This window comes from Hemibagrus wyckioides, linkage group LG03 (genome assembly GCF_019097595.1).
Source record: "Hemibagrus wyckioides isolate EC202008001 linkage group LG03, SWU_Hwy_1.0, whole genome shotgun sequence".
Taxonomy (NCBI): Eukaryota; Metazoa; Chordata; class Actinopteri; order Siluriformes; family Bagridae; genus Hemibagrus; species Hemibagrus wyckioides.
The window spans coordinates 27,847,331-27,875,300 of NC_080712.1; the positions used below are offsets into that span (position 1 = coordinate 27,847,331).

The 27,970-nt window shown below is 41.0% G+C and overlaps 4 protein-coding genes across 8 annotated transcripts in view; 2 read left to right on the forward strand and 2 right to left on the reverse strand.

The window, feature by feature from the left end:
* dst (dystonin) overlaps positions 1-1,197 on the reverse strand; it is a 125,452-nt gene extending 124,255 nt beyond the window's left edge. The window contains exons 1-2 of one of the 2 annotated variants that reach the window (XM_058377832.1): positions 888-1,197; positions 503-537 (exon numbers count right to left, since the gene is read on the reverse strand). In XM_058377832.1, the coding sequence (XP_058233815.1) occupies positions 503-537; positions 888-1,068 (216 nt within the window). In that variant the 5' untranslated portion in view covers positions 1,069-1,197. The remainder of the gene's footprint in view (positions 1-502; positions 538-887) is intronic. The other variant, XM_058377841.1, reaches the window with a different exon arrangement.
* The window catches only part of znf451 (zinc finger protein 451), a 42,116-nt gene extending 29,272 nt beyond the window's left edge, over positions 1-12,844 (forward strand). The window contains exons 1-13 of one of the 3 annotated variants that reach the window (XR_009203452.1): positions 3,887-3,938; positions 4,358-4,449; positions 5,830-5,904; positions 7,320-7,433; positions 7,553-7,667; positions 7,749-7,899; positions 8,063-8,189; positions 8,341-8,500; positions 8,619-8,763; positions 8,961-10,468; positions 10,541-10,603; positions 10,701-10,794; positions 12,675-12,720. Coding sequence is in view for 2 of the 3 variants with exons in the window: in XM_058377883.1 (XP_058233866.1) it covers positions 4,393-4,449; positions 5,830-5,904; positions 7,320-7,433; positions 7,553-7,667; positions 7,749-7,899; positions 8,063-8,189; positions 8,341-8,500; positions 8,619-8,763; positions 8,961-10,468; positions 10,541-10,603; positions 10,717-10,794; positions 12,675-12,715 (2,634 nt within the window). In the remaining variant the exon portion in view is untranslated. Of the gene's footprint in view, positions 1-3,886; positions 3,939-4,357; positions 4,450-5,829; positions 5,905-7,319; positions 7,434-7,552; positions 7,668-7,748; positions 7,900-8,062; positions 8,190-8,340; positions 8,501-8,618; positions 8,764-8,960; positions 10,469-10,540; positions 10,604-10,700; positions 10,795-12,674 lie in introns of those variants that run through there. The other 2 variants (XM_058377874.1, XM_058377883.1) reach the window with 2 other exon arrangements.
* Positions 12,845-13,405: 561 nt separating this feature from the next.
* bag2 (BCL2 associated athanogene 2) lies at positions 13,406-17,039 on the forward strand. Of its 2 annotated transcripts, none has more exons than XM_058377924.1 (3): positions 13,406-13,754; positions 14,540-14,673; positions 14,771-17,039. In XM_058377924.1, exons 1-3 carry the CDS (start codon positions 13,630-13,632, stop codon positions 15,163-15,165), a joined length of 654 nt encoding a protein of 217 aa, XP_058233907.1. In that variant the 5' UTR covers positions 13,406-13,629; the 3' UTR covers positions 15,166-17,039. The 2 variants fall into 2 exon arrangements, with proteins under 2 accessions (XP_058233907.1, XP_058233916.1); XM_058377933.1 differs by having other exon boundaries at positions 13,424-13,754; positions 14,564-14,673.
* A 2,683-nt stretch (positions 17,040-19,722) lies between these two features.
* On the reverse strand, positions 19,723-27,936 carry rab23 (RAB23, member RAS oncogene family). The gene is made up of 7 exons (XM_058377910.1): positions 27,666-27,936; positions 24,109-24,319; positions 22,705-22,790; positions 22,388-22,544; positions 21,683-21,765; positions 20,964-21,056; positions 19,723-20,272 (listed from the first exon to the last, which is right to left on the reverse strand). Exons 2-7 carry the CDS (start codon positions 24,261-24,263, stop codon positions 20,133-20,135), a joined length of 714 nt encoding a protein of 237 aa, XP_058233893.1. The 5' UTR covers positions 24,264-24,319; positions 27,666-27,936; the 3' UTR covers positions 19,723-20,132.
* Positions 27,937-27,970: the final 34 nt, after the last annotated feature.

The following is a 27,970-nucleotide window of genomic DNA, read 5'->3' on the forward strand; positions in this document are numbered from 1 at the left end:
CATAATGACTTCCATACACAATGTTTTTGTTTGAAAACCTTAACCTTAACCTCAACCTCAGAAACACTGACCTTTCCCCACTAACGAGTATACTAATTACGCATGCGCAGTATATATTTCCTCAATCTCGCTCTATCTGACACACTTTAAGTTCCATACAAGCAAAGCTGAGCACAACTTTCCCCTAACCAGCCCCATTTTGTATAACAATTCCCTGACGATAATTACACGATAATTATAACCTTGACATGATAAAAAAAGAAATTACCTCAGCTCACATTTCCACACGTTAGTAGGATTTAGGTTAAGCGATGCACTGATTGCGCATGCGCAATGCGTATTTTAGGTTGTACGGATGCTCTGTATTGCTGACACGCATTGAAAGTGTCATAAAACAAATCACAACTTTTCCAAAATCGGATTTGTATTGTATACCAATCCCCAGTATATAATTAGATATCCTAAAATGACCTTGACACAAAAAATGAAAAAGAGAAATTACCTCAGATCGAAAATGATGCGTCCGAAGACCAGCTTCTGGAACAAACGGGAGAGGTTGAAACACCCGAACACTGTTAGCCTAATGCATTATCTATAAGATGAGAGTCTGCACGATTAATTGCTATATTCAGATAAACATGTCACTCTGTCAAACACACTGTATTCTATGACAGGTGATGGAGCCTACGTTACTTCCTATAGAGGAGAGCGCACTGCTGCCGCTTGAGCCAACAGCCACGCGCTCTGATGAAAATATATAAAACCCGACTGTGATGCAAAAGAAAAAAAAGGACGAAAGCACATTAAAACAAGCTGAAATAGTTTATTTAAGACAACAACCCAAAAAATTAAGTCTTGGATTCTTGCCAATAAGGCGTTGTACGCACCACGACTCCTCGATCGCCTCGAGAAGACAGATTTTATAGGGATCTTCTCATGGCGAAGCCTCCGATGCCAGCAGCAGAGAAACACGATCGTGGCCACCGTTCCCACCAGAAGCAAAATCAGCAGCAGCAGGCACTGAAGGCTCAGGGGTCTCAGTAAAACCAGAAAAGCCGCAGCGATCATCGCGATGTAGCGCAGCCCCACCTGCACATACGCACATATCTATAGGCTAAGGCTAACGGCGCGCGCTCCTTACATTCACCACAATTACATGGAGCTCCATTGATCTGGATAACGTAAGACAGTGCATGAGTCAGCACGAGTCCTGCTTTCACTGCTTATGAAGGTGTATGTGTGTGTGTGTGTGTGTGTGAGAGAGAGAGAGAGAGAGAGAGAGAGAGAGAGAGAGCATCTGCATCTGAGCTCAGCAAAGCAGCAGAGTGCACGATATTTAAAGGCATCCGACCTGCGCACACACTGCAGCCTCTGTCTCAGATTAACGCGCGCGCGCGTGCACGCACGCACACACACACACACACACACACACGCGCGCGCGCACACATACACACTTCAAAGTGATACAGACACAGAACAGCTGAACATCTACATCCCCAAGTTTAAAGAGTTTAAATCTGATTTTTAATCACAGGGTGACGTGTGTACAGTTAAAGACTAACAATTTTAAATAAATCCTCCTCCTCCAGGCTGTTCTTTTGTAATTAAGACATGACTGAACCTTGATTACTACTACTACTAATAAATAATAATAATAATAATAATAATAATAATAATAATAATAATAATAATAATGATGATGATGATGATAAAAAGAAGAACTAATAGAAAGACAAGAGGAAGATGCAGAATATTTAGTAAGTGCCTCATCCTGGTCCGGGTCAAGGTGAATCCATAGCTTATCAAAGGCATACACCCTCACACCAGTTTACACATACTTCATATTTATTATCTATTGCCAGTTTGCACATGTGTACTGGGATGTAAATACTAATGTGAATATAATAAAATTTGTATTGTATTGAATTAAATTGAATTAAATCCGTATTAAATCCATATTGGATTCTATATGTAAGGTTTTATTCTTTCTTTTTGTCTTATATTTCTGTATGTGTATGTGACGCACATGCACCTGGCCATCCATGTGATGTAAAAGAAAGTGTGATTCATCAGACCAGGCCACCTTATTCCATTGCTCCGTGGTCCAGTTCTGATGCTCACGTGCCCATTGCTGCCACTTTCGGCGGTGCACAGGGGTCAGCATGGGCACCCTGACTGGTCTGCGGCTATGCAGCCCCATACGCAACAAACTGTGATGCACTGTGTATTCTGACACATTTTTATCTATTATTTTTCATTTTATATTTTGTGTGTGTGTGTGTTGTATCTTGTAAATGACTGAGCTGCTGTAACACAAGAATTTCCCCTCATGGGATCAATAATCTGTCTGTCTGTCTGTCTGTCTATCTATCTATCTATCTATCTATCTATCTATCTATCTATCTATCTATCTATCTATCTATCTATCTATCTATCTATTCATTAACACCTGACAGCAATTTAGTGCACCCAATCCACCAATACTGAACAGGCAATACTGATATGTTTTTGGGAAGTGGAGGAAAAGAGAAAAACATGAAAGAAAGCATGCACAGAATCTCCACACAGAGAGATAGTAAACTGGGATAAGGATCAAACCCCAGAGTGTGTGGAGGCAATGCTACCTGCTGTACCACGTTAATGAGCCTTTCTACTTCACAGTTACTGTTCTTGCAAATTAGGGATCTGGATTCAGTATATTAAAGCATATGCAGTTAAGTCAGTTACTCCAAGGAATTAACAATACTGTTTTGCTTAGCTGTATAATACTGCATGTTGTTTTTCTGACTTAATTTGGATGAACCTATTATCCATTTAGTCAGTTATATTTTGGTTGTTTTTTCCCCCTTTACTCCTATATTTACACACAAGTACACCAAGGGGTCACTCCACAGGTTTAAATGGGGTTTATTTCATGACTCACTTCACACATCAGGAAATTTTAAAATAGGTGTAAAATGGCTAGAGATGGGCATTCCAGTCCCATTACTCGTTTCTAGCTCCAAGTTGAACTTAAAATATAAAGACATTTCAAGGAGTCCAAGATATTATGCAGCGTAACTATAAACTCAACCCAACACAGATCCTCCATCTTAACTACCAGCGTGGGATTAGATTAGATATATTTTTTAATCTGTATAACCATTCATCTTTTTTCTGCAATCACACTTTGGGTTTTTGTTGCAAAGACCTTTTTTCTTTACACACAAACGAAATTAGACGTTTTCCAGGTAGACCTGCGTCTCTCTACACACTTGCAAGTGACGATGCTTAACAAGTTTCCGACTTCCTACGAGGAAACACGTGTGAACTAATCGTAATTCCTACTTTCTCGCGATCAGTGATGTCACTTCAAGATGGTGATAATAAATAGCAAAAATAACAGCGTTATTTAACTTCTTCTGGGTTTCCGTTTATATTTGAAATTGCCAAATACTTTCCTTTTTTTTAAAAAAAAAATCTAACGTAATCATGACATCCTCTTTTAAAAAAAATAAGCGCAACAATTTAATTGAATTATTTTGAATTTAATTAATTATTAATTGTGTGAAAGTAAGCGTTCATTTTTTATATCCGACTGCATTAAAACAGGATTACAAGAAAAAAAATCTCGCCCCACTCAATATGGCTGCCACGTTGACGTATGCTAGTAGCTAGTAGCGAGTTTAATCATCACATCCTCTTTAAAAAAAATAATCAAGCACTAACCGAACAACCCTTTAATTGAATTGTTTTTGTGTAAGTAGGAGTTCATTTTTTATTTCCGACTTCATTACGAGTGCATTATAAAAAAATAAACAAAAATCTCGCCCCACTCAATATGGCTGCCACGTTGACGCTACTTAACGCTACTGTGCTGCTCGGCTTAGGATGACTTTTATTTTGAATACTCGCTCTGTGTGTGTTTTATCAGCATTAACGGCTGTAAATCAAATCGGGTATGTTTTCTACACCCTCATATATCTGTTTAGTCTATTTATCTGTCTGATCTGTTAAGACGCCGGTGTTAAATGTATATATGAATGCGAAAATAATATGATGCACTTCATCATGATAACTAGCCCATAATAATAATAATAAAAATAACAGGCACGCGCTAAGGAAGCTAGCTGGCTAGTCAAGTTCATGTTGTTTGGTGAGAAAAGTGTAACAATAATCACAGAATTTCAGCATTAAGCAGCATTTAGCACGTACAGTTGATTGTATTGCTGTTAAACAAGGAGTTATTATTAAGAAAAGACAAGTTTATAAAGCGTCATGCAGTATCTAATACTGCCAATATTGCTACTAAGTGTCAGTCTGATAAGTACCGCATTTATCACTTAAATAGTCCTGTGTTGTTTTTTTCTCTTCACAGATCTAAGACTTCAGGAACTAAAACAAATAAAGACAATGTCCACTAATGCTGGCACTGAAGACACAGAGGAAGACGATGTAGAATTTGTGTCTGTGAGTGCAATGTTTGTCACACACTAATGAAACCCTCTCACCTCTATCACACAAACATGTCTACCACCACACAATGATGCCACAGTAAGAACTGCTCCATAATGTTGCTGCTACACTAAACAGTTTGCCCTAAATCGGTGTGCACAGCTTTATGTAAAATAACAGCCGTGAGGCTCCAGTTATGCCTCAACAAGACTGAAGGATACTGAGAGAGATCTGAGACTCTTTCTCAACACACAGGCTTCTCCAAATCCTCAGGTTTCTAAGTCACGTTGTCTGTCACATATACATTACTGCACAGTGAAATTCTTTTCTTCGCATATCCCATCCTTGGAGGTTTGGGATCAGAGGGCAGGGTCAGCAATGATGCAGGGCATGTTAGGGGCCTTGCTCAAGGGCCCAGCGATGGCAGCTTGGCAGTGCTGGGGCTTGAACCCAGATCTTCCGGTCAACGATCCAGAGCCTTAACTACTTGAGCTACCATCGCCCCAATATCGCCCCAATATCGCCCCAATATCGCCCCAATATCGCCCCAGTATCGCCCCAGTATCGCCCCAGTATCGCCCCTCTTCTCATCTTCAGCTCACATGATGTCTGAAGCCCAAGCAAACCAATCTGAGAGATAGCAAAAACAGTAGGTGTGGCTACAATCGACTGTTTTGTGCAAGAAAGCTCACACTTGTGTGCCCAGAATCACCAAAACTTGGAAAGACCACAGAAAACATCTGTGATCAATCACAAGAATGTTTCCCCTAGTTCAGCTAAAACAACAGCTGGCCAGATAAAGGAGGATGGAGGATGGTATATCTGTGTCAAAGTCAACAATCAAGAGAAGACTTCACCAGTGCAATTACAGATGGTTTAGGACGAGATGTAAACTGCTGGTAAGCAGGAACAACATGATGAGAGTAAGATCAACTTGGGAAGAGTATGGAGAAGTGAAGGAACTGGAATTTTTTATTCCAGTGAAAAATGACTGACGGTTCAACTTAAAATATACATATATTTATATGTGTATATTGGATATATGTGGTTGAAGAATTTACCCAAGGATGCTTTATTTTATTTCACTTTTTAAACTTGGTGACTGTTAGTGTTCGTTATGTTTGTTAACCCTGCAGTATGTGTGGTGTATCCTTCCTTTTAAGGCTTTTTTTCCTTACACGTATGTTTACTGCCTTATAAAGTCAGATATTAAACAGCAAGCCATCCCTTAAACAAAACATAACAGCATTTTTCTTTTTAACGATTCGCAGAAAATAAATTATGACTCATCTGTAAGTTGAATCACATTGTGTTGGCCAGATGTTCGGGTCTCAGCTGATCATGCATGAACTGGATTAGTGAAATCTAACCATAAATATCTTTCTCTTCTTTCAGGAGGCTCCACTTAGACCTGTTCTGGAGTGCATCGACCTGCTGAGTGATGGAGAGGATGATGCAGGAGTGTGTACGGTGTGTGTCATACATCCAGGTTGTAGAAATGTCACAGTCACAGTTGTTGGACCAGCTAATTAAATGTAGGATAAAAAAAATATATAGGAATATAATCTAAAGCATTTAGATGATGTAGAGGTTTAATTACAGTTTACATGCTACCAATGATTAAATAAGGATGGAGTTTAAGAAGCATTCCATCTAAAAGATACAGTATATTACCAAAGGTTTTGGGACACCCCTCCAAATTCAGGTGTTGTTTTTCAGGGGTTGGGCTCGGCCCCTTAGTTCCAGTGAAAGGAACTCTTAATGTTTCAGCATACCAAGACATTTTGGACAATTTCATGCTCCCAACTTTGTGGGAACAGTTTGGGGATGACCGCTTCCTGTTCCAACATGACTGCACACCAGTACACAAAGCAAGGTCCATAAAGACATGACTGTCAAGTTCCTCCACACCAAACTCACGCATCCCTCAACCCTCAACACCACTGGAATGAATTAGAGCGGAGACTACGAGCCAGGACAAAACTGGGACATCTGCCTTTACACACACGAATGTAATATGGAGTTGGCCCGGCCTTTGCTGCTATAACAGCTTCAACTCTTCTGGAAAGGCTTTTTTGAGGTCAGGACTCTGTGCAGGCCAGTCAACAGGAAGGGGTCATCTGTTTCCACAAAGTTGGGAGCATAAAATTGTCCAAAATGTCTTGGTATGCTGAAGCATTAAGAGTTCCTTTCACTGGAACTAAGGGGCCAAGCCTAACACCTGTATTCAATGATTAGGAGGGGTGTCCCAAAACCTTTGTCAAAATAATGTAAATCTTTGTATTTTAATGTCATATTCATTATCACTCAGACTTTAAATTGGTATTTTATTAAAGATGTTGAAGTTTACTTGGTTCATTTGGTGAACCCAATACTCTACCATAAAGTTTTCCTTACAGTTTATATTAAATAGTGTTTGTATCTACTGTAAGACAAATATACAAGACGAGTACTAGACAGAGTGATCCAAATTGTTTCATTTCCAGTTCAGTTGATATCATACCTTTTACAAGGCTACAAAAGAAATCCGGACGTTGATTTTATATTTAGATCCTAAATGAGCAAGCCAGAGGAGACAGAGTCAAAAATAAAACTCGGAGATAATATGAGGAAGAGACCCTGTGAGGAACCAGGCTAGCAGATTTAAAAGGAAACTGTTCTGAGTGATGCTCGCTAAAGTGATTATAAATCATTACAAGACAATTTTATCCCAGTTAGACATGTGTGTATGTATATATATGTGTGTGTGTGTGTATATATATATATATATATATATATATATGTCCATTATTTTAGTATTTAACTTAAAGATTTTCTTAATGATAATCCATTAATAAATTATAACAATCATCTTCCTTTCCTTTCATTTTAAATGAAATTGCCAGATTGAGGATCAGGTGGACAGACAGAAGGCCCAAGCAGCTTCAACCCTGGACAGACTGGCTCGCCAGGTAGCTGTGGAAAAACAGGAGCGGGCAGAAAAGTGTAAAGCCTTTAAGGTCTGTACTTGTGAATTAAAAAAAAAAGTAGAAGAATAAATTCTTTAATTCTTCTGACAATTGCAGTGTGCATGTTTTTATCATGTAGCAAAGGGCCATGCTTGTATTTGCCTCTTTAGGAGAAGATGATCTCTCAGCAAGCTCACGGCCGTCGCGAGTTAGCAGTGAGTCGATACAGCAACGAGGACAACAGTGATGCCAAACGCTGCGTGGACATCTGGCTGAAAATGCCAGGTCGACATTATCTTACAGAATGATGGTTGTATGTGCAAAGCAAAACATGAGCGTGAATTCTTCATACTTCTTTTCCTTCAGGATTAAAGCCTGGTATCATCAATACTGGCATGGGCTGGAGGCGCAGATCTGCTCCCAATCCCTCGTTAAGATCCGCCCCTCAAACCTGCCCTGTCATTAACTGTGGACGGGTATATGAAAATGGCCCTCTGCTTGAGGGTCACCTTAAAAGGTAAGCGTTTTTATATCAGTATGAATTGTCTTACACTTGTGTGATTGCCTGCTTACCATAAATGGGGCTTACAGATTTTCAGACCTATACGGATTTTGTAGTACCAGTTATCTTTACAAGTATGCTACTAAATACATATGCTGATTTGTGTTATATTTTTCAGATTTGACCACTCTCCATGTGACCCTACAATCATGCTTAAGGGCAGCCCTGCTTCTGTGTATGCCTGTGTCGCGTGTGCTCGTCATTTTGACACCAAAGAGCTTTGGAGAATGCATCTGGACTCTCAGGTTTGCCTTTTTTCCATTAATGATTACCAGTCTGTTGATTCGATACTAATCAGCCAGTTGTTTTAGCAAAATGACAATCGAAACACTTCAGAATGTCTTTAAGCTCTCAGGAACACTGAAGTGAAGCTGTTATGTTTGATTGCCTCTGCAGTTGTCCTTGTCTAATACTGGTGGTCATGACAGCTCTCAGACCTGCCAGTTGATTGTTTGCTTCGCTTGCCCTGCCTGTTTCCTCCTCTTTAACATCAAAGATGAGTGTCTCCAACACATGGCAGCCAAAAACCACTTCACACCCTCTGTCTCTTTCCATGGTTAGTGATGCTGCTGCCTTCCTCTAAGCTACTTACTTATCTCATAGATTCTACAAATTCTTAACATGGTCAGTGGAAATGAACCAACTTTTCTGTTTTATTAATATTTTTCTAATAGAGATGAAGTCATCAGGACCAATTCCAGTTCCACGATATGCAAAGAACCGGCTAATTGCTTTATGTAAAGATATTGCATTCAGAGTCAAATGCACAGCTTGCTCAAAGGTGCTTACTTCACACATGGAAGCCAAGGCTCACTTCAAGTAAGTTGTTGATATATTTATATATATATATAAAAAAAATTGCACTGCATGTTTGTGATGAATTTGAAACATCTTGACAATATGTCCCTCATCTGAGAGCCCTCATTAGTTAACATAAAATGGGTAAACGTTATCTTCTGTATTATTCCAGTTTTTTTACAGTATGTGGTGCTATTGTGCCGTTTCTGTTTTCCCAGTGTGCACTGCAGACAAGGCTGTGCTATTGCAGAAGCTGATCAAAGTATGGCTGAGGTCATGAAGCAGCTCACAGTTTTGAGCCAGTGCTCTGCCTGCTCCAAAATCTTCCTAAGCCAAAGACAGATGGAGGAACACAAAGAACAAACTCAGCACGAGGTGGAGACGATCAGCAGGATGGAGCGAGCACTTTTGGTCTACAGCAACTACAACGAAATCCGACAAAACCTCAAGGGTACAACCAGTCACTCCTCTAAACAAGCCAGTGCAACCAGATCTTCATCACATAAGGATAGAAGAGATAAAAACGACTGCCTGTGGTCCCCTGCCAAGCGGCAGAGACTCTCCACCTCAAGTCCTCAAGCTAAATGTGATAGTCCCTCGACCCTCGCCTGGTTCTGCGAATGTGGCCTGCAGTTCCTGGAAGAGGATCAAGCCAGCAAGCATCTTCTAGCAGCCAACCAAATCTTTCACAAGTGTGCCGTCTGTGGTAAGCTAATGGGCGAATCGTCCATCGCTCGTTTGCACATGAGCCGGTTCCACGGCGGCGCTCATCTCTCCAACTTCCTTTACCACTGCAGGCTGTGCAAAGTAGACATGCCAAGAATTGAGCACATCCTGTCTCATGTTGGTGTTTCCCATCAAGGGCACACCTTTTATGAAGAAAGAGAAAAAACTAAAGAAGAACAGCTGTCCTATCCTTCACAGAAACCATCCACTACTGTAAACAGCAAGCCAGCTGTTTCCCCTCCACACGAAATCAGAAGCAAGGAACGGTGGCTGTGCCGAATGTGCGAGGAAATCTTTGACTCCGAAGCTGTGGTCCTCAAGCACTGCAGCGACGTGACCAGTCACAGCTTTCAAAGGTTCGCTTGTGGCCACTGTCCGCAGAAGTTCTTTAAAGAGTCGACCCTCCGCCGGCACTGTGCTAATGAGCACAATAATCAGCTGCTCCTTCGCTACTTCTGCGGACTCTGTGACAGCATGCTGTACGACTCTGAGCAGGAGTTCCTAGAGCACTATGCCAACCTGCACAGCAAGGATTACTACCACTTGGACAAAACAGAGAACGGATCTTTTTCAGTCCCAGACAGTTCTGATGAGGTACCAACAACGAGTAAAAGCCTTCCCCAACTCTGTCCATGCATGGGCTCTCAAAAAGCCAAAGAGGAAACCAAGTCCACCTTTACCAGATGCATGAAACAGCTGGCCATAGAAGGCAAATGTGGATACGTCTGTCATCGATGCACAGCCAAAACAGGCTCTTACGCGGAAATGAAAACGCACATGCACTTAAAGCACGAGGCTCTGGGCAAGGACAAAAGCTTTAGTGTTGTATGCGAGTCATGTTCCGAGAGCCATAAGGACGTGCCCGGTTTCCACTCACATTACCATGCCCATCACTGCTTACTGGAGCCATGTCTGTCCTCTCGATGTGGTGGCTCGAGCAAGGACGACACCCTGCTCACGAAGATTCTGAACGCAGAGGAAATCTCTGTCGAAAAGAATGGTGAGGTTTATCTTAATCATTTCCAGAAGCATAGTGGGATTATTGTGCTCATCGATCTGTTTCCTTTTCTAGCTGACGAGTTTCAGGATGTAAAGACAGCTATTGCTTCGAGCACCATTTCCAAGGATAACCAGGGTAAATCCGCAAGAATCTACTAGTTCTGTTTTTTGTTTTTTTTTTTCTTTTGTGTAAATGGATTTGGATGTTAATTTCAAAATATGTGTATTCACAGAAAACTGTTTCCTCAGGTGACTTTGATGAGGAGATTAAACTGGCTTTGGCTTTAAGTGCAGAAGAAGCGAAGAAGCCAACTTCATTTGACCAGGGTGGGTCAAGACATTCTTCTTCTTTTTTTTGACCAGTTGTGGACATAATTATTAAAATTGTACAGCTGAGCTTGCATTCAATAATCAGGTGTCTATTTTCACCAGCTTTGTGACTTTGAAATGAGGTACCAGCATATCTGAGATCAGCTTGGTAAACTCCCAATGGGCTAGTAAAGGGTATAAAGAGAAGCTTGGGTGATAAGGAGCACTGTTTGAGGCTTTGTTTACATGGTGTGGTGGTTGGGGGCTGTTTTAGATGTGACTGTAAAATGTAGCACTTCGCTCTCTTTAAATTGACACAGTTGTGTATTTATACTGAAGAATTAGGCAAGAATTGCTATAAATCAGATTGGTTAAGAAGTAGAAGAGAAATGCATATCCAGTGATAACCAGAACAAGATCTGATTCAGATTATTTGTGACAAACTACCAAATTTGTAGCTTCTTGGTTTGAAACCAATCCACAGTAGCTTTCCCAGTACGCTTTTAGAATTGTCCAGTATTTGGCTTCATGAGTAGATAGATAGATAGGTAGGTAGGCAGGCAGGCAGGCAGGTAGGTAGGTAGGTAGATACTTCATTCATCCCAAAGGGAAATTCACAATTCATCCATCTACCCTCAAACATGACTAGTTTTTAGTCCCTCTGATAAAAAGCATTCCTACAACATGATGCTACCTCCACCATGTTTCACTTTGAGGTGTGCTTCTGTGGGTAAATTCTTGCACCAGGACTAATTTTGGGGTTTCACAGCAACAGGGTGTATCAATATGCAATCACTTATTTTTTTGCAAATAAATTGATATTATGGGTTTGTTTAGGTCCATAACATACAGTCTCATTTAAATTGATTTAAGCTTTAGGCTATACCAGTGGTAATAAGTGACATCCAGTTGGCTAATCATCTTGAAGTACTTCTATTTCCACTAAAGCTAGTGAAGCTTAGAAAGGGAAAGAGACAGAAATGGAACAGAGCTATTTACACTATATTGCCAAAAGTTTTGGGACACCCATCCAAATCATTGAATTCAGGGGTTGGGCTTGGCCCCTTAGTTCCAGTGAAAGGAACTCTTAATGCTTCAGCATACCAAGACATTATGTACAATTTCATGCTCCCAACTTTGTGGGAACAGTTTGGAGCTGGCCCCTTCCTGTTCCAACATGACTGCACACCAGTGCATAAAGCAAGGTCCTTAAAGACATGGATGAGTGAGTTTGGTGTGGAGGAACTTGCCTGGCCTGCACAGTGTTCTGACCTCAACCTTTGGGATGAATTAGAGTGGAGACTGAGAGCCAGGCCTTCTCGTCCAACATCAGTGCCTGACCTCACAAATGCACTTCTAGAGAAAAGGTAAAAAATTCCCATAAACACACCCCTAAACCTTGTGGAAAGCTTTCCCAGGAGAGTTGAAGCTGTTATCGCCCCAACTCCATATTAAATTCATGTGCATGTAAAGGCAGACTTTTTGGCCTGGCTTACAGTCTCTGCTCTAATTCATCCCGAAGGTGTTTTTTATTAGGTTGAGGACTCTGTGCAGGCCCGTCAAGTTCCTCCTCCAACTAAGAAGCCAAGCCCAACCCCTGAAAAACAACACTTGAATTCAATGATTTGAAGGGGTGTCCCAAAACCTTTGGCAGTATAGTGTATGTTAATCAAGATTTACTGTTCAGCGATTCCCGAAGAAAATAAACTGGAACCTATGATATAACTTAACTATTCATTTTCTGTATATTCATCATTTTATCAGACCATTTTCCCTCACTGTAATTATTAAGCAGGTTTTTTGTCTTTGGCACATTAATGCATCCTTTATTTCCCTCACACACGACCTGTACATTGGAATTACTCACTATCTAATTTTCTTTCCACATTTCTACACAGAGATGGAAGAAGCTCTGAAGAGAAGCCTGGTGGACTTTTGATCAGAAGCTACACACACACAAACACACATAATTTGTTCTTTTTCATTTCATTTGTTGTAATGACTGTAAGCTGTTAAATATTTTTTGTGAATGTGTTCTGAGGAGCAAATAAAGAAAACTAATGCTTAACTCTGGCAATAACTTTATAAGACGACTGGATCAGAGCATCTCCAAAACTGCAGCTCTTGTGGGGTGTTCCCACTCTGCAATGGTCAGTATCTATCAAAAGTGGTCCAAGGAGGAAAAACGGTGGTGAACCGGCGACAGGTTCATGGGCGGCGAAGGCTCATTGATGCACGTGGAGAGCGAAGGCTGGCTCATGTGATCCGATCCAACAGACGAGCTACTGTTGCTCATACTGCTGAAGAAGTTAATGCTGGTTCTAATAGAAAGGTGTCAGAATACACAGTGCATGATGGGTCAGGGCAGTTTTGGCAGCAAAAGAGGGACTGACACCAATATTAGACAGGTGGTCATAATGTTATACCTGATCAATGTATCATTATAATTAACCTGATCTTCAATGAGAGCCAAGATCTATCTTCTCACAGAAATAATGACAATCCAGGACAACATATATATTTCAGTAGAAACATTTAATGGCTTTCAGGGTGGACCTTATCCTTTTCTTTAACCTCACATACACCACAATGACTCCTCTGAGGGGTCACAGTAAGAATCCCACCCTTTTCTCTGTAACACTCCTGCAGTCTTAAGGAGCGTGAGTTTACTTCTGGGAAGTTCCAGCCCATGTTTGGAGATGTTCCTCAGGGCTGCTGTCCCATCAAGGAAAACTCTAGAAAGCACTGGAGTGAACACGAGGAGAGAGAGAGAGAGAGAAAGCCTTGGCACGCCTTTCACTCAGAGACTTCCTCACGCGCACACGGACACGCACGCGGACACAGAGTACCGACATGGCTCAGGCAAAAATCAGCGCCAGAATAAACACCGACGCCTCGAAAGGCAAATTCAGTAGGTCAGTGTCCATGGCGGATCGATCCATGCGTTTACTGGAGAGTTTGGATGAAATTGAAATGAGGTAAGTACGTGGCTTGGACATTACAGCAACAGCGACGTCAGGAAATGCGTGTGTGAAAGAGGGTCGATGTTTACTACATATCCTCCGACAGTATTATTCCTAAAAAGATATACGAACTGTAAGTCTTTATTTCCGGTATATGGTAAAAAAAAAAACCTGTTGGCATGAGTAAATCTAGGACAGCTGTAAAAATGTTGCTCGTGCGAAGGCTATAAATACCGTTTGGTGCACGAGGCGTGAGGTGCACTGATGGCATTAAGCTACACCAGAGTTCCTCAAGTCAATCCTTGAAGAGATAGACAGCTTAAAAAGTATTTCCTCCTACATAACATTTCATTCAGTTTATTCATCTGCGTGTGATCCAGTTATTCTGTGCTACTCCTCCTTGGCTTTTCATGAACAGTTTATACAGATGTGTAGGTTTGGCTTATCAGTCTCTTCCATGTTCCACATATTTTAGTCCATTGGAGTGTGTATGTATATATACATACATATACTGTCTGTAAAGACTTTAATAAATACAATTTAAAGCTTCAGGCATATCTCGCCTTTGTTCGTTTCACCCTTTTCCAAAGTTTGCCTCTGTCTTATGTCAGAAAGTGTTCAATAAATGCAGTGGTTAAGGTAAATATTATAAAGCCATTGAATTAGTTTAACATTTACATTGTTTACATGCTTTACTTTAAGACATTTACTCTATACATTGCATTTGCCTGCTAATAAATAATTAATTAATTCTTATTTTAGAGTCTGATGATGTGTTCATTCATATCCTGAAAAAACAGAGGTTTAACCGTCGTGTTTCTCAGGGTGGAGGCACTAAGGGAAACGGCCACAGCTATGGAACAAGAACGGGAGTGCTTAATCGAAGCGATCCAGTCCATTCAGAACAGCCAGGAAATGCGAACCATTTGTGACGGTAAGGCCACACGTTAAATAAACCCATTGTGTATAATGAAGACTATGGAAGTGCAAGTGCAGAAGTGAGACACACCCTGCTTTCCTGCGCCCCCTAGGAGAACGAGAAGAACTCACGGTGACCGCTAGCAGACTCATGAACCGGACACTGACGGTGACCGTCTCTGTAGACACTATCCGGAGCACACAGCAGGAAGACGCGTTGAGGTCAGCTACAGCAATCATCGACGAGATCGCTGCTAAAGTGCTCGACGACATGGAGAGTGCGAGGAAGAAGCTGCAGGCGCTTCACGCCGCCTGTCTTACAGAGGCACCGCTTGTTCCAATTGACCAGAAATTCCAGAGCATTGTGATCAGCTGCGCATTAGAAGACCAGAAGAAAATCAAGCGGCGACTCGAGACGCTCATACGGAACATGGACAACGCTGAGAAAACCATTAAGATAATGGATAACCAGAAGGTGGAGGAGTCCAAATGTGCCAATGGTGAATGATGACATGGGATTAAGACACCACCTCTCGAGTGGAGTGCCTAACTAAAACCTTCACTAATCACTGGGAAACTTTTTCTCTTATACCACCATTTGGACTTCTTTTCATAAGAATATCAGAAACACATCTTGTATTATATTTGATGCTTTGTAACAGGGGCAACTAAATTAAAATGGAAGCATGTAATGGCAACAGAATATATCACATATACTACACTGCTAAAGGTTTTGGGACACCCCTCCAAATCATTGTTGTTTTTCAGTGGTTGGGCTTGGCCCCTTAGTTGAGTTAATAGTGAAGGGAACTCTTAATGCTTCAGCATACCAAGACATTTTGGACAATTTCATGTTCCCAACTTTGTGGGAACAGTTTGGGGATGACCCCTTCCTGTTCCAACATGACTGCTCACCAGTGCACAAAGCAAGGGCCATAAAGACATGGATGAGTGAGTTTGGTGTGGAGGAACTTCACAGAATCCTGACCTCAACCTGATAGAACACCTTTGGGATGAATTAGAGCGGAGACTGTGAGCCAGACCTTCTCGTCCAACATCAGTGCCTGACCTCACGAATGCGCTTCTAGAGGAATGGTCAAAAACTCCCATAAACACACTCTAAACTCTTCCCAGAAGAGATTACATTCATGGGCAGACATCCCAGTTTTGGCCTGGCTCACAGTCTCCATTCTAATTCATCCCAAAGGTGTTCTATCGTGTGCAGTCATGTTGGAACAGGAAGGGGTTGTCCCTAAACTGTTCCCCCAAAGTTGGGAGCATGAAATTGTGCAAAATATCTTGGTTATACTGAAGCATTAAGAGTTTCTTTCACTGGAACTAAGGGCCCAAGCCCAACCCATGAATTCAATGATTTGGAGGGGTGTCCCAAAACTTTTGGCAATCTAGTGTATCTTGACAACTTGGATATGTTCTCATGTATCTCTTAGATGTTATTTAAAGCCTCTACTAACAAAACCTAATTAATGAGAGCCGAAACATCTGTGAGATTAAGAAGAAAACTGACTAATACTTATAAATAAATATAATAGTTTATATTTCCAAGTCCTGTGCACATCAGTAGCTGAGACCAATTATGAACTTTTCAGTATTTCCCAGGGAAGAAAGAGATTCAGAAACAAAACAAAGCCAAACACTGTGGTTAGGCTTAAGGTTTAATCCAGCTTCAAGATATCCAGCGTTGTGTACTATAGCACCCCTAACGTATAGGGTGTATTTTGAGCTGCATATGGTATGCACATATTGAGGGTTCAAATTAGACCTCGTCTGGTATCCTGCTCTAGTGGAATTCTTCATAAGGTTGTTAAGGTTGTCACATGGTCTAGTACAACGCTTGTCACGGTAGCCAAGGACGAGCGAAGTGAAGGGATGTTTGAGAAGCTTACGCAAATGGAAATGGGATCGCGTTTAAGTGCTAAGCGCTGTTGAGAGGCCACTGATCAAACAAACTCAAATAACACTCAGAAGTGTTATACCATGCAGTATCTCAGCATCTACCTTTAAAGGAACGATCCTGCAGTATTTAAAACCACCTCCATATTCGTTCCCCCACCCAAATGGTCATTTAAATAAATTACTGATGCACAGTGTAACAATGTAGTACATGAATATAGCTTAGACAGATCAATACAGTACAGAAAAAAATATATAAAATATGTTAAATGGAGACTGAAGGTTAAAATAGATTCTTTATTTGTAAAATGACTACCATCTACCAGAGCAAAGACGTAAATGTACAAAGTGACGCCAGATAAGACACGTTTGAGGGGAAAGAAGAGAGAGAGAGAAAAAAAAAAAAACTTATCACAGAAAAGTATATTTTTTTTTCTTTTCCTTTTCTTGTTTTTTTTTTTTTTTTAACAACATCTCTGTGAAATATTTAAAGACAGTGAGTGCAGTAATGCTCGGCAACATTTACTTGAAAATGTCAAGTTTACATTGAATATAAAGGCATCGTAAACCCAAAGAGAACGGAGTGGAACCACTACGAGCAGTCGTAACAGATGGAATATATTTAACTCGAGGTTGTGCTCTGTGATAAAGTGACCTGCTTATCTTTTCTTTCTTTCTTTCGACAAATAAAGTGCCTTGAATCCATGGTAATGTAGGCATGAATCTTTATATCCAAAGAAAGTTAATGATTAGATTACACAGAATTACAAAATACAAAGAGAGCAAAGTCGTATAAAGCTGATTACAACTGTAAACATATCGCTGGTCGTTGTGGCTAAGTACCGGCTAGAACACATTCATACATGGATCAAATGTAAGGCATGCATGTTGTGCGTAAACGCAAGAAAAGGAGGCAGATATGCCAGACTGATCGAGTGTTTTATATAGTTTGATGTATGCTGAGCTGGGTACATTTCCTCATTACTTTCGAGATTGATCAAGGATGGAATAGAATAGACTACAAACGAATGTGCGCTTTGAAACAGACAGGGAGACCCTCAGAACTCAAGCTGGAGCTTAGAGAAGCTTCTGAAAGCTATACCTTTACTCCTCAGCTGCTTAACTGCACATTTATATTGTGTTCTGTCTCATAAGTTTATACTGATTACTTTAAATAATTTAGATAAACAAGAACACTGGTCCAATTCAGAGATTTTATACACATTAAACGGAACGCCTGGATTCTTGAGTCAGTACAAATATGTTCACATTACCAGGCTTTTTCTGCTTTAATGTGAAAGATCTGATTGTTTTTCCGCCAGGAAATATAAGGCGCTAGATGGGATACATCAAATTGTTTAAATGATGACGAAAGCGAAAGCAAAGAATGAGAGTGGAATTCATGGGACTTTCCCCCTCCTGACAGTGTATAAGTGTTGCTGTCATTACCCATAGTCAACAGTGGAAGAAAAACAGTGGAAGGAATCTACAGCAACAGGAATCAAAGTGTGCATGCGGGCGCTTGAAAAGGACAGGTGTGTTCTCTTTAAAGACAGATTATGGGCCACTTGGGGTTGTGAACCTGAGGCAGCAGATCGTTTAGAGCCATGGTTCACACACACTGGGTTCTGTGTAGTGTAGCCAGAGCTACAGAAAATCAAGGAACTTAATGTTCATATTACCAACAAATTTGTCCTAGGAGCTCCATGGCTTCAATGAGGAGCCAAAATATGATATGATGATGTTTGAATGGTTGGATTCCCACCATCTACTTTAACAGCAAAACTAATCAGCTGCTGTGTAAGCAGTGCAATGCATAACCAGCCACCACCAGACTAACCAAGGCAGGATTGATCCATGGATCCTGTCTCTGGGATGCCAAATTCAGATCCTAATGTTGCAGCAGAAGTTGAGATTTGGGAGGTTTTACAAAATGCAGAGTTTGGGTGTCTGTAGCCACAGATTCCTGTTCTTGCTGTGATCCTCTGTTGTTGTAACTCATCCACCTCAAGGATCATAAGGATCAACATGCTGTTCTTTTCTGCTCACCACGGCTGCAAAGAGTAGTCGAGTTACTGTAGCTTTCCTGTCAGCTTGACCTTCTCTGGCAATTCTGCTCTAATCGCTCTGGGTTTCCTCCAAAGCATTTGATGCTCAATGGATTACATCATTCTGTATAAACTCTAGAAACTGCCAACCCAACAATTTCTGGAAAAAACCGTTCACTAGCTCACCGAGATCACTTCTGATCCGGTGTGATTTTATTATGCAGTGCACTGCTAACACATAGCTGGCCAATTGCAGAAACATCATCTTTTTTTTTAATTAAATGGGTCCCTAGCTGATTTAGAGGAACTTTAAACCCAGGAGTTTACAGAAAAGGTACAGAAAATTGAACCCAGCATACAAATCATTTCATTTCACAGCCATCATTGTTCAAATGAGGCTTTAACAGAGATATACAATATATTCCACTGTTCATGTGGAATATTCTGGACTGTTAGTGTTTACAAGCAGCAGAACATTACATCAGTCTGCACAATCCTGGGCTTCGGCTGTGCATTAGTGAACTCTAGTGTTGGTCATGACAAGCTGCACATTAAATCTGTTAATATATATATTTTTTTAAATCTGATCACACTAAAATATTCAACAAAAGTGTGGTCACATTTCCCGTAGTTAAAATTTTACTAACAATATTTACATTTCTTACAAGTACATACAGATTAAAAACGATTTTTTTTGGCACTGTGTTAATGCTATGGTTTTTAGATGACGTTTTCGCTTACAAAAATACCTTTTTTTAGTACTTATTAAGAATTTCGAATGATTTTGAATGGAACGACGCGTTACCAAATCATACACCTCTACACACGTATTGCACGAAAGAGAAAAAACAGTCCAATGCACAGATGGTAAAAATGAATGATAACGTTAGAAGGAATCTTGTCAGTCTTAGTGTGCGTCGTGTCAAGTTACCCTGCTCTACACCGTATAAAGTAACATGCGATCTTACTTTCTAGATTAATAGAGCAACTTAAAATTTATTTGATTTAATAGCAATTTAAGGAAACAAAAGCTTGTAATCCAAATCAAGGGTTCGGAGTCAAGATTTTAGAGATTATTGTTTTGAAAAAGTTGCTGATTGTTTAAAAAAAAAAAAAAAAAAAAAAAGGCTTTGAGTGTCTGTCTGTGATCAAGCAAGACAAAGCTGCTTAATCATCATCATCATCATCATCATCATCATCCCTAAGGCCTGATTAAAACGTACGTACCGGAGTGTCACAAACCACTGTTGCTTTACAACCAACAGGGGAATGCATTCCCACAATTCCACAGATACACCACATTCCTTCTTACTTCTACCATCACATGACATGAGACTCATCCACAGGAATCAGAGACATGTAACGAAACCACAGTATGTGAAAAAGCTGACCTCAATTTAAACGCCACCTCCGCACTGACAGCGTTTACACTGAGACGTAGCCTTTCACCGACTCTGGACCGTGATACGCGTCACCCAGACCTACAAGGCGAAACGAGGCATAACGTGGAGACGTCCTAGAGAAGTCTGCAGCTACCGAAGGCGATTTTATTCTTCTTAGTTCTCTGCTTGTTCGGTCGCAGGTTGATGACCTCACGCCCATTGAGGTCGCTGGAGTTCTGGTTCGGTTGGTTGCCACTGCTCGTGTTGAACACGCCTAAAGAGTGAAGGGAACAGATTGATAAGAGTGATTGTGTCACCATTTCATCATGTACATGTGCAGGACATACTCTCAGTGCATCTGCTGAAGGCTCAGGATCATTTTATTAAACAAAATGTCACGTCAGATGAACTACGTGGATGTGTGTGCTGCATATTTCAACAAGAAAAAAAAAAGGTGGTGTTGAGAAAGTAAGGGTACGATGAAGAGGATGCTGTTACAGGATAATTTCATATAACAGCATGGTTTGTTCCTCTTATACCACATCATGCTTCCAACGAATACAATTAAGCCCGCAGACGACTTTCCTTTGGCAGGAATCAGGTAGGTAATAACACGTGTTACCAAATCATACACCTCTACACACGTATTGCACGAAAGAGAAAAAACAGTCCAATGCACAGATGGTAAAAATGAATGATAACGTTAGAAGGAATCTTGTCAGTCTTAGTGTGCGCCAAATACACCATAACAGTGAAATGTTTTTCTTTGTTACATCAACTCAATTATTTTGCTCCGAGTATGAAGTGCGTCTGCTACACAAGTCTGTGCGTATGAGCTGTTACTATAGAAACAACACCGACATATTAGAAGAAGCAAACCTGACGTTTTTGTTCGAAACGTAAATGTCAGAATTTATAACATGAAAATGCAGATGATGATTAAACATGTCAGTTTTAGTTCTCACCGATTTTATTGCTTGAGGTGTGAACGACGTCGGGATCTTCAGCCGTCTGTTGCTTCAGGCGCTGCAGGTATTTTTCCGCAAGGTATTTAAAAACTACAGAAGAGAATAAGGGTGTGTTATGGTGCAGAAATAAGACATTCACCTTTAACTCTCAGGATAAGGATAAATCAACGCTGGACGATGATGTTTATATCATTTTCATTAATATCAATGCGTCACTTGTTTACTTGCCATTTCTAAAGGCTACAGGGACAACACTGCATACTCCTGACTAAAATAATTGCTGCTATTTTTTTTAAATGAATAATTTCATTTTATTAGAACTGTGGATAATAAAGCAGGTCTAATACTTTTCTATAACAGACTATCCAAAACATGTTGCTTCATACTGTGTCGTGAAACACAGATACAGATAACCCTATTAACCCCGACAGATAAATCTTATGTGGCTATGACTTCCATCAGCACTGATATTACAGAGGTATATTTTTAACCGGTCTTTAATTAGCTAGCTGTTAAAAATAAATGCTACATCAGTTCTCTTCATAGTTAATCTTACACAATCTCTAACAAGGCATTTTCTACAATATTTAGTCTTATAGTGCAGTTTGATTGAGGCGGTTGATGTGTGATTTTAATGACTACATGCAGTGAGGTCAATTCATTCACTCAGCTTCACTGTGTAGTCCTGTAACATATTCTGTCACAGTGTTACAAACCTTCGTTGACATTGAGATCCTCTTTCACCGAGGCCCGATAAAATCTCAACTTGAGCTTCTTAGCAAGACCCTCTGCTTCCTCACTGCAACAGGAAGAGTGGAAGTGTTAAGACACTGATGTGACACGGATGACAAACAGTACACCGATCAGCCATAACATTATGAGCAGTGACAGGAAGTAAATAACACTGATTATCTCCTCATCATGGCACCTGTTAGTGGGTGGGATATATTAGGCGGCAAGGGAACATTTTGTCCTCAAAGAAGCAGGGGAAATGGGCAAGCGTAAGGATTTGAGTGAGTTTGATAAGGGCCAAATTGTGATGGCTAGACGACTGGATCAGAGCATCTCCAAAACTGCAGCTCTTGTGGGGCGTTCCCAGATCCACAGTGGTCAGTATCTATCAAAAGTGATCCAAAGAAGGAACAGTGGTAAACCAGCGACAGGATCATGGCTGGCCAAGGCTCATTGATGCACATGGGGAGCTTAGGCTGGCCCATCTGATCCGATCCAACAGACGAGCTACTGTTACTCAAAGTGCTAAAGTTGTTAATGCTGGTTCTGATAGAAAGGTGTCAGAATACACAGGGCATGATGGGTCAAGGCTGTTTTGGCAGCAAAAGGGGGACCAACACAACATTAGGTCATAATGTTATGCCTGATCGGTGTATACTACAATTCTACACTAAACCACCCGGCCTTACTTTTTAATCACCGTGTCATCCAGGAGGTCAATTTTGTTCTGCACCAGAACGGTAGGAATGTCACCAACTTCCATCTCCACTTTCTCCCTCCAGCTGCTGATGGCCTCGAACGACTCTCTGTCCGTGGTGGAGAAGACAAGGACACAGGCCTGGGCACCTAGAAAGTGCATAAAAATTGCCATTCAATAGTGCAAAGCTTTCAATTTTTTTCATATTTTATATGGGTTTTTCTGCCAGGGACTAGGTGAGAAAAAGCACAGTGCTATCTGCGTTTTGAAAGCACTTTAACATTTGCCCTTCACTGTGGTTAACCTCACCTCGGTAATAAGCCTTGGTGATCGCATCGAACTCCTCCTGGCCTGCCGTGTCCCACAACATCAACCGCACGTCCTCATCGTTTACTCTGAAACACATGTCAAACAAAAGATTTCACAGACTAGCCAAAAAAAGAAACAAAAACAAGGTTAAAAAGAGGATGTGGTAGAGCTTAATGGTTAAGATGTTGGACTGATTGGAAGGTTGTGAGTTCGAATCCCAGGTCCACTAAGACGCCACTGCTGGGCCCCTGAGCAAGACCCTCAACCCTCAGTTATATAAAATGAGATACAATCTAAGTCGCTCTGGATAAGGGCATCTGCCAAATGCCAGAAATGTAAATGAACTGACAAGCTGCACTATAGATTAGTAGGATGAATCAATAGATTTGCATGATAGACAACTAAGCAATTATTTGCTCTTCCCTCTTACCAAGCTGCATTATATATATTTTATTTATTTTGCAGTCCTACAGGCTTGCTCATTATATCCGTTCCAACAACAACTGAGACGTATTGATTTCTCCGGCATGTTATCAAGATCAAACTAATCTATGAGAGTGCCACAGATTTTTCCCAGCTGGCGCCATATTCGAGAGGAAATGTTTTATTGTTTCAAACTACTTCCATATCTTAACACGAAGATATAATATTAACCCTTAATGAGCATAAAGTTTAAGTAATATGGGATGAACAAAATCATACTCAAACCTAAAAAGCCCATTGTGGGAAAAATCTCATCATTTAGAATGAATACAAACACTGAAATGATGCATTCAATTTTTAACACACATCTTGCAAAACGGTAAAACGTTGTACACCCCTCTCCCCAATCTATAATAATTAAATAATTTATTTCTGTATCAGCATGGCTTTGACAGCGTGACTCCGGCTTAGCAAGTCTTTGTTGTTGATTGCTGCACGTTTTTTTGTGCACACGGTGGCTAGCAGGGATGAGTCAGATTTTTATTCACGGTTGCCTCTGAAGGCAAGAAAATCAAGATGGTCTCACTCCCATGCCATTATATATAAATAAAAAATGTATACTCTTATGCCATGATATATATACTATATATTAATAACATACATGTATAACCTTTGGCAGCTTAAGTACCAGCCACAGAGGGAACATTCTGTCTCAAGGAGCGCTGATTCTGTGCCATTAATCACATGAAGGGGAAAAACAGTTACTGTAAGCCTTTCCCTGGTACATGACAGGCTTCTAAAACGAGCCACATGAACAAAAGCTGAGTCAGATAAATAGCAGGGGAAGGCTGGAAACCCAGACATGACTAAGACAGTGGAGAGCAGAGCACATTAAAAAAAAAAAAAAAAAAAAAAAAAACAGCACATAAACCAGTCTCAGAGCAATATGGCTGAGCAAACAGAGCATGGCCGCACACTTACACTATTTGCCTTTCCAGGAAGTCGACGCCAATGGTCTTCTTGTAGTCCTTGGTGAAGATGCCCTTGCAGTATCTCTGGATCATACTCGACTTTCCTACAGCACCATTACCCACGACCACCACCTTGATGGCCACCTCCATATCCTCTTCCAACATGGCTGCAAGCTCGGCTGGAAAACCTGTGCGGCTTGTAATCGTCTCAGTTGAAGTCCCTGTTCGGAAAACAAATTTTACGAAAGCTTTTAAACAGAGGCCTCAGATGCTCCTGGGCTACACTTTATGGCAGGGATATGAGCTGGAAAAATTACACGCTGATGTCATGAGTGCTTGAATAACTAGGGTCAACCATTCTGCCCATTTATTTCCTACTGAAGGACAGAGCTGTCTGGTCTAGGGTGTGGTCCACATGGCGTACTTTCCACACAGACCGCCTTGCTTCACGTGCACACAAATAGAGTTTCTGGTGGTTTTAGGCAAGTTATTGAATTTCTAGCACATGTAATGCCTACCTACATATTACGGTCATGTGACTTACTAATGGATTACTTGAGGTGCAGGTTGTACACATGAGATTCTTCTGTCGGTCATGCATGCATCATCTCTGTGAATTTCTTCAGATTTTTCCTTTACATCATTCAAGACATATTCCCCAAAACCACGTTTTTTGTTTCCTTTTAGATTTTATGCAAAAAGACTTTTGTGCAAATGCTTCCTGATAAATAATCCCTTAATGTTTATTTTTATTTCATGTTGTTGTACATGCTTGTCCAATGCACATAAAAATGTAATAGTCTAAAAAGTTCGTTTATTTTACACATAGTGGCAATAATCTTGGCACATTAATGTTCATTGATCTTCTAATAAAACTTTGTGCCTAAGAGCTGGAAGCTGTGTGTGCTGCCCTGACGAAAAAGAAAGAAACAAAACAAACCATAGGAGAGACATTAGGACACTGGAGAGACCACACTGCTTGCATATTCGGTTACATTACAGAGGCCTCTTGACTCTTGTCTCTTAGAAAGGTAACTAAATACAGCGGGACTGTCTGACGCAACGCCGATACCCACAGGAGCACTTTACCAGCCAACAGTGCGAGACACAATTGACGGAATACTATACAGAGTACAAAAAAATAAGAAAAGTGAAACATATTTAAGACCTAAGTAAATGAATAAGGTTGATGCTTTATCATGTTCAGCTTCTGTGTCACAACATGGACGCCATTAGAGTGAGTTAAGAAGCCGGGTGGTGTTCCGGTCTCCCTCTCTGGGAAGCTTTGCAGACTCTATCTGAAACAGTGCTTTCAGTTCCAAGTAGAAGTAGAAGCTATTTTTCTGAGTGCGCACATGGACAGCCCTGATACAGCGGCTCAGAGTGGAGCGCTTTGCTCAAGGACACTACATCAGCGGTAATCATCTGGGATAGAGCGAAATCACGAGATCTCTTGAGTCATAGCTGAGCTCTTATTCTTACTCTCTCTCTCTCTGAGGCACACCCTTTAAGTTTTCCAAAATGAGGATTCTCAGATGAATGGAGCCTGATGCAAACTAACCGTACCTGATGAATGACGGTTCTCTGGGATCATTCCTGCGAACGAGAGAGAAAGAGACAAGAGGACGCACATACAGGTTACTGTACTGTCTTTTGTCAAAGGGGCTGGAATTCCAATATTCTCCTTCAGGTCATTTCAGTGCTCAGAAATAAAAGATGCACGACTATTCACAAGGTCACATGACCCTCACTAGAGGTCTGAAGACGTTAGGATGCCATTGCAATCAGCTGGCGGTGGTGGTAACAAGCCACTCAGCTTCAAATAAAGTGGCTTTTATGCACATCATGTTCATACATGACAAGAAGAACTTGGTCAGGGACAAACACACACTGGCCAATTTATTAGGAATCACATCAAGACATGAGATCTTTCTGAAGATGGTTTGTGTATTAACCAGAAAGCCATCAATCCTTCTAGGCTGTTCTTTCAGATGAGGAAGTCGTTGCATATACACTACAGCAGTGACATTGTTTTTCTTCCCAGATTAGGAAGTCAGAGCAAAGGGCCAGCCATGATACAGCGCCCCTGGAGTAGAGAGGGTTAAGGGGCTTTTTGAAGGGCCCAACAGTGGCAGCTTGATATGGCAGGGGCTTGAACCGCTGACCCTCTGAACAACATCCGAGACAGAGTCGTGCTTGCACAAGACTAACTCACCAAAAACCAACCACTGATCACTGTTGTTCTCAATCACCAACGACTAATCACTGATCACTACTGTCCCACATGCACTTCTATAATACTCCATCCACAGTACTCAGTCTCAGGGCTTCTACTTCGTCTAAACACATTTTACTTTTCTTTTAATTTTGTTATGAGACATTTATTTACATATTTCTTTTCTTATGAAAACCGTTTCGGTTTTCTCAGCACCTTGACTAGTCACAGGGCTTTGTGAAAGTTTTTCGATTCAGGAAAGTCTTCAGGACAGGGAGAAGTTTATGTTCTCTGGTTTCTCAGAAAATGACATGCTGTGTTTTTGGAGAAAGAGGGAGACAAAGCACAAAGAGGCAGAAAAGATGATGCTGGGTAAGGAACGACTAGCAAGCAACTATCTCACTAACGAATCTCTCACACATTCTATGACCTTAAATCTACCGATAAACTCTTACCACGCACCCAACATGCTCGTGATGAATAAACACTGCAATCTCCAACAGATCACTCAGCTATAAGTGGAATAAGATACTCCTGACCGTGGTTAAGTGAAAATAATCCACTTCGCTTCCCACTGGGCCGTACTGAAGTCCTAAGAGGCCACAGATCACATTATCCTGACAAGGAATATTGGTGTAGGACCGCATGGACTGCTGTGATGTCGATTCCTTAATTGTTTTCTATTATGGTAAAAATCATGCAACACCTTTTGATCGTAAGTTATTCTGTCCATACAGGGAAGATGTCAATTGATCAGTGACGTCACCTGGAGATATTGTGCGCGTGCATTAGCTACTTGAGAGAAATAGTTGGCTTTCAACACCAGTGGTCATGTGTGCGTGAACAGGTGGTGATGAGGTGTGTGTGTGTGTGTGTGTGTGTGTATGTGTCTAGGGCTCTACTCCTGACATGCCACCAAGCAACGTGTAACCAAGGAAGTGTGTGTACGTGTGTGAACTCAATTAAATGAAAGCAATGGAAACTCACTAATGTAGAACTAATGTAGAGTGTGTTTGGGAGTAAACTGTTCACACTGAAGCCAAATATTAAAACGTCGTAACGTAATATTTGTCAGGAGGCATGTTAAATTGTTTAGAGGGTGTTTAGAGGGGAAAAAGTCAGGTTTGTGTGTGTGTGTGAGGAAGCAGGTAGTGTAAGCATAAACACACTGATTAATAACCTACAGTGCACGAGACCACCGTTAACCTTAGCTAGCTTAGATACATACCTACAATGACTAGCAGCCCAGCTAACGGCTTCACCGCACCTGGTTCTGTGTTAAATTCATTACCTCAAGGCTCACTTATTGAACGCGCATAAAACTCATTAAAGGTGACAACATCTCGTCTTACCTGCGCTCGCCCTTAACGCTTTCTCTTCCCGCTACATTCTTGAGTTTGGACCGAAAGCCCAAGCCGTGTTCATGGACTCGCCGGAGCTCCGGTGTCGCAAAAATGTCGCAAATCTTCTCCGTTAAATCATTTAATCTGCTGGTATTATCAGGCTGTACACGCGCACGGCTCCCGCTAACCATCTACATCTAAAGTAAATATTCTGAAAGGGGCGCTTGGATTTACTCGATGCGCTTTCTTTCCCACCCGTGTTCTAAAAAAAAAAATAAATAAAAATCCCGCCTCCTTTCTTTGCATTGGCTATT

Bases quoted from the DNA above. Each gene is read 5' to 3' on its own strand.
- rab23 (XM_058377910.1), bottom strand. From the start codon at position 24,263: ATGTTGGAAGAGGATATGGAGGTGGCCATCAAGGTGGTGGTCGTGGGT. The intron at 22,791-24,108 runs GTAAGTGTGCGG...CATGTGTTTCAG, and splicing joins TTCCTGGAAAGGCAAATAGT to AGTAAACGATGAGGACGTGC. The intron at 20,273-20,963 runs GTGAGAACTAAA...TTCACTCTTTAG, and splicing joins CACCTCAAGCAATAAAATCG to GCGTGTTCAACACGAGCAGT.
- bag2 (XM_058377924.1), top strand. From the start codon at position 13,630: ATGGCTCAGGCAAAAATCAGCGCCAGAATAAACACCGACGCCTCGAAA. The intron at 13,755-14,539 runs GTAAGTACGTGG...CTGAAAAAACAG, and splicing joins TTGGATGAAATTGAAATGAG to AGGTTTAACCGTCGTGTTTC. The intron at 14,674-14,770 runs GTAAGGCCACAC...TGCGCCCCCTAG, and splicing joins AATGCGAACCATTTGTGACG to GAGAACGAGAAGAACTCACG.